The 6,000-nt window shown below is 42.9% G+C and overlaps 1 protein-coding gene across 3 annotated transcripts in view; it reads right to left on the reverse strand.

Annotated features, from left to right (window-relative positions):
- gfra4a (GDNF family receptor alpha 4a) overlaps positions 1–4,097 on the reverse strand; it is a 221,107-nt gene extending 217,010 nt beyond the window's left edge. The window contains exons 1-2 of one of the 3 annotated variants that reach the window (XM_027274741.1): positions 3,887–4,097; positions 2,721–2,797 (exon numbers count right to left, since the gene is read on the reverse strand). In XM_027274741.1, the coding sequence (XP_027130542.1) occupies positions 2,721–2,797; positions 3,887–3,982 (173 nt within the window). In that variant the 5' untranslated portion in view covers positions 3,983–4,097. The remainder of the gene's footprint in view (positions 1–2,720; positions 2,798–3,886) is intronic. The other 2 variants (XM_027274742.1, XM_027274743.1) reach the window with 2 other exon arrangements.
- Between the last annotated feature and the right edge of the window lie 1,903 nt (positions 4,098–6,000).

The raw sequence follows: 6,000 nt of genomic DNA on the forward strand, positions 1-6,000 counted from the left end.
CGAGTCCTGAACATTCCTTTAAGGACGTCGCATTAAAAGAATCTGTGTGCTGCTTTGAAAAAAAAAAAAAAAAAAAGATATTATTTCTATATTTGATATTTGCACACTGACAGGAGACTGCACTTAAACACTGCACATGATTTTCTCTTCAGGCACTCGTGCGGAGCAGAAATTCTGCTAATGGATAAAAAGGGTCAGATGGGGGGAAAACGTCGACATGATTGAGGTTCCTGCCCAATTAACTGGAGATCACTTAAACGGTCGGCGAGCTGAAGAGGTCATTATCCTGAAGAGCTGTGAAGAAGCTCGTTAGGCTTTTCCAAAGACGGACCCACAACTCGTCCGCTGTGGATTTCTCCAGTGAGAGAAGACACATGACTGACTCTGCTCCACGGAGGCTGCTGGCCTCTTTGTTAAACGCTTTACCTCCATCCAGCCTGAAGAACATGTGCACTCATGCATGTGTGTGTGTGTGTGTGTGTGTGTGTGTGTGTGTGAGCACATTGTCTAAGCCATGGAGGAACTTCATCCTCCAGCATGAGGCTAAGCTAAAAGAAAAACAGCAAAGAACAAATCAATGTTTCCACGAACTGAAGCTGCACACAAAACAAATCCAACAAATATCGACGTTCACGTTAGCTCTGTAAAGAGACGTGAAGCAAACAAATGTTTCCTGAGAAACATGAACTGTAACGTCGATATCTACAGCTGTAACGAGGAACAAAGTCTTTTTCATTCATTCATGCACAGCAGCTGTGACCGGGACCCTCGTATCAGCAGCTCCTGTATCCGTCATACTCCACCAACATCCCAGTTACGTCTACATCTATCTATGCATGAGTGCTGTTTAACCAAACGCTTTAACGAGGAATCAAGGAAGAATGAATGAATGTGCATCAAACACGGCGTCTGTGCATTACTGAATATCGGAGCGATGCTAACGAGTTGCTCCACTTATGCAGAAAGAGAAATCGATGATGTCCAACACGCTGAGCGAAGAATCACAGCGATGAATGCAAGCGTGCACGCTGCAGAGCTCGAGGTGTAGCACCTGAAGATTTCTACAAATATACTTTTGACTGTGTTTATGTCACATATTCTCAAAACTTACTTTGCACATCTGGTGAAACTATGAATTCTTACAAATATAAGAAATTAAACTGCCCATCAGGACAAAGTCAAAGTCTATTATCTGAATCGACCAAACGAGACCAGCCAGACGTGTTGGTGACTTTTATTTAGTGTGCGGTTGGATTTGGTGTTTAGTAAGGTGAAAGAGTTTTTTATGATTGGTTCTCAGAATTAACTGCATAATTAAAAAACGCCCAACAAAACATTAAAATGGAATATTTGGAATATTTCAGAATACATCTTGCAACCACTCGTCTATTCTTCCCTCCAAAACAAAACTAGGTAATAGTTTTGAAACGAAGTCTGCAGATGTGAAAATACAAATATAGTTACATAATCACCGTCCTATTCAGACCCAGACAGCCTCAGGAAATAACTCATGGTGCTGTTTGATCTGTTTATTAAAGCTCCTTTTCTATGTTTCATACTTTATTGTGCATTGCATAATGACAATAAATATTCTGTTCTCATTTATTTGATAGAAAATGAAGCATAGTCACCATTTTACAGAAAGTGCAAATAAAAATCATCAAATTTCACGAGTACATTGAAACATTATGATGAAACATTACAGGCCTGGCACATCTATAACACCCCATGTGTGTCCAGTGTCACAGGTTCGAGCCCTTTGCTGTCCGTCTCTCTATAATAAAAGACAAAAACCTTCAGATATGATATTAAAAGGGACGAGGGACTGGGCTCTGTGTTCACGTCCCTTTGTAATATCTCTAATGAAACGCGGCCTTCTCAGTGATGACTTATTAGCACTAATGATGTGTTCATTTGTGATGCTGATGAGCAACAGGAGTTCATAGTTGGCCCACCTTTTTTCTCCCTAACCGCTCTCACAGCAGCGCCCCGGTAGAGACATTGCCATATGACCTAATTATCTCTCATTAGCGGCCTCAGTAATTACAGGCCCTTTTACAGCTCCATCTCCTCTGCCTCACATAGGAGGGGATTTCAATTAGGCTGGCCGTGCAGCTCAGCCCGCCTCGCTTCACAGCTAAGCCACGCTGTCACCTGTGTAGCCGAGCATAGCCAGGAGTCCGGCCGGTGTCTGCAGAAAGCTTCTATTCATTCCACATCATGTGCCCATCAACGGGACATGACAAGGAGACAGCTGGAAGAGGGATCAGAGAACAAGCTTTTATGCCGTCTTCTGCAAGCAGCACGTCATGAAAAATACATAAGACACAAACTATGTATCGCAGCGCGTCTCCTCTCCGGTAAATAGCATGTGATATGCAAATCGTCTGGCACCTGAGTGGCAGAAATGCTTCCATCAAGCCAGGTTCGTCAAACATAACGAGGAGGAGAAAATATAAAACTGAATCATCTTCAGCTGAAAGCACAGCCGGATTCCCGAGGAGAGAAAAGAGGCTCGGGAGTGTCGAGCGGCGGCAGGAATTCCTCCACGCTCGTCTCTGCAGCCACTTATTTATCTCTCAGTCCAGCCCTGATGCCAAATCAGTCACCCTAATTAACGGGCCGGCAAGAAACACCAATCAATACTGCAGAGGAATAATTAACCCCTTGTGTTCTCAATCGTCTCTACAAAAGGTGAAATAGAAATTGATTGAGATTACCTTTGTTGGATAATTGTGGCCCTCAGTCGGGTGAAGGAGGGTCGACTGATGGAACGTGCACCGCGGTCAGAGATCAGCTGGAGGAGGAGCAGCAGTGATTACTGTGGATAAGCAGCACTTAGACTGCATTCATTCAGGCTGTGCACGGGCCAGCACACAACAACACACAGCACGCAACACGCAACACACAGCACGCAACACACAACAACAACAACAACAACACGCAGCACGCAACAACAACACACAGCACGCAACACACAACAACAGCACGCAACAACAACACGCAACACGCAACACATACAACAACACGCAACACACAGACCTGACTGAGTACAGTCAGATGAGACTGGAGGAGACGCTCTATCATGTTAAATGCATCTCGGGGTCTTGTCCACGAGTGATGGACCCTGCAGTACATGACACAGACACAGGGACCAGAGGTGTGTGTGTGTGTGTGTGTGTGTGTGTGTGTCCCTGTCAGGTCAGGCAGGTGTGCCAACACACCTTTATTTAGACAGAGACTTTAAAATGTGAGTTCAGGTGGAGAAGAAGCACATGAAGTGTCTTTGCTGACTGATTGATGGACAGTCACAGTATGAACTACACCACTGCTTCTCAAACTATGGTACGAGGCCTGCTGGTGGTACGTGACCTTCCTGCAGCAGCACTTTGAAAATGAACACACACCATCAACAGACACAAACTACAAGGTCACTGTGACGCCATTTAAAACAAGGACAGGAAGCAGAGATCACACCAGGTCAGACCAGGTCAGACCAGACCAGATCAAACCAGGTCAGACCAGATCAGATCAGACCAGGTCCATTCAGGTCCAAAAACTGAATCGTGGCTCCAAACAGGAAATATTAAGAAGAGCAGTGAGATCAGGAGTACTGCCCAGTTCTTGGCAACCAGTTTCCATAATATATATATATATATATAATAATATAATATAAGATATATAATATATATATATATATATTTACTAGATATAATTTAATTTATTCATTTTGAATCAAAATTATTAAATTTTATTCTCACAAATGTTTCCAAAAGTTTCTTTAATCCTCTGTGAGCTTTAAATATTTTACGGTGAAACAACTTGTGAAAATCATCAGACCTAAACACACACACACAGGAAGTCTACTGTAACACCTGCATCTTACCTGGATGATGCTCACGTGCAGGTTCATCCACCTGGTTTCCTCACGAGGCCCACCGGAAACAAACCCCGCAGGTGTACACAGGTGGAACTCCGTCATCTGTACGTCACTTCCCTCCTCCAGGTGTCCCGCGTCCAATCATCGACACCGACAGACAGGTCACCACGTGGGCGCACGAGCCTCAGCAACAAACGAGCAGCACGCGCACGACCGAGCCAACCGACTTCTCAAATGACGGATGTGACGTCGTCGTGTTTACTAACTGAGCTGATTGGTCAAGCAGGTGATGACCAGGTGAAGCAAACACCTGACAGGAGGGGAGCGTTCAAGAGCAGCAGCTGGTTCAATGAAGAAATGAACAGACAGAGTTCATTTAAAAAATACAATAAATAAAATTCAAAGTATTTACATAACAAACATTCATCAAGTTATTTAATGTCTCATTGGAAATAACAAATATCTTTATCCTGAGTTAACGACGTCATTAAACTGAGCTTAGTCTAAACCAGGGGTCTTCAAGCAGGGGCCCGTGACCCGGACGGGGTCCAGAAGAGGCACCGCTCATCATCATATCAGTGAAGTGTCTGACATCCTGAAGCTGAAAAAGAATCATAGAGAATAATAATAATAATAATTCTGCCTGAACTTTCTATCAACATAAACACATACAGATTACATAACTGAATAAATATAAAAGTTATTACAGGCTTAAACTGTGTTACAGTTAAAATATGAAATCACTGCAACATCTGACATTTCTACAATGATTTAAAACAGCAGATGATCCTTTTGTTTTCTCAACATCTCATTAATTATGTCGTTATCTTGAGAAAACAAAGCCTCGTTATCTCAGGGGATAACAAACTATTGAAGCACATAACAGGGAGAACAACATTTGATATTTTGACATAATGACATAATAAAATGTATGAATGTTTGACTCAGGCCTTCATGCAATAACAGAAATACACTCAGTGTGAGAGAGCGACTCCTGCACTGAGCTGCATGCAGCCATTCTTATCTGTTATGTAGCAAAAGGCCACTTCATAAAATGTGAGATAATAAAAAGGAATTTTTATGACGCTTCTTGGCTAAAATTATATTTCCATTACTGCAACCACTGCCAGCATAAAGAATGGACAGAGCATGAGAGACGTCACACACGGTTACAACAGTGACCGACCTTTGTTTCATGGTCGTATCGTGTTGAACATTCCTGCAGTGTATTAAAGGTTGTAGACACAGTTCAATCTGCAAAAACAAAGACACGCATGAACATCGACGAGTTCTCCAGGTCCGAGCACTGATGCTCCGTCTGTCCATCCTTCATGGACGTCGTGTCCTCTGGGCTACATTTACTTTTTACATCATCCTCATCATCAACCCGGCTTTTCTGGAATCTGGATTAATGTGCACGCACAAAGCTGAATGTGCACATCAGCAACCTTTTAATGGTTGGTTGTTCTGTCCGCAGGGTCCAATGTTCCGTCACCTCTGACCTGATAACCCTGCATGAGATCCTCTGGTTTGTAACCATGCTGGCTCTGTTCCTTTGTTTGAACACGTTATTTTAGAATTGCATTCTCTCGAACTGTTTTTGTCTTCTTCTCTGATCTCAGTGTTTAATATGAAAATTAGGGCAGATCTGTGGCACCTCATTAGGGAGGTTGGAATGAAATGCATTGCTGTCGCCAAATTGCTGATTGAAGCTAATTAGACTGCTGAGAATTTACAGGAAAACTTGGACTATGGGATGTCTCTGTGCAATCAAAGCACTAAAGCGTCTCCCTTGATAAAATCCGTCTCACAGAGCTATACAATAAACTCAAAGCAAATAAATGATGAAGTCAGTGTCACCGTGCTACAGGCTCAAACATTTTACAGTTTTCTCAGTCGCATGTCAAACGCTGCATTATCTGGTCCTGTAATATTTCATTATTAACGTCGACGCTTGGCACAGAATTTGTTTTGATCTTCTAAAACGTGTCTGAAGATAGTTCGAGCTTCTGCAGCAGCAGGAAACGTCTCTTTCCTAATGAAATGAAGAAAACAGCACGAGCAGCAGGTGAACGGTGGAAACGCTCGGTGGTGTTTGAGGAACTGTGACGATCACTGAC

This window comes from Larimichthys crocea, chromosome XXIV (assembly GCF_000972845.2).
Source record: "Larimichthys crocea isolate SSNF chromosome XXIV, L_crocea_2.0, whole genome shotgun sequence".
Taxonomy (NCBI): domain Eukaryota; kingdom Metazoa; phylum Chordata; class Actinopteri; family Sciaenidae; genus Larimichthys; species Larimichthys crocea.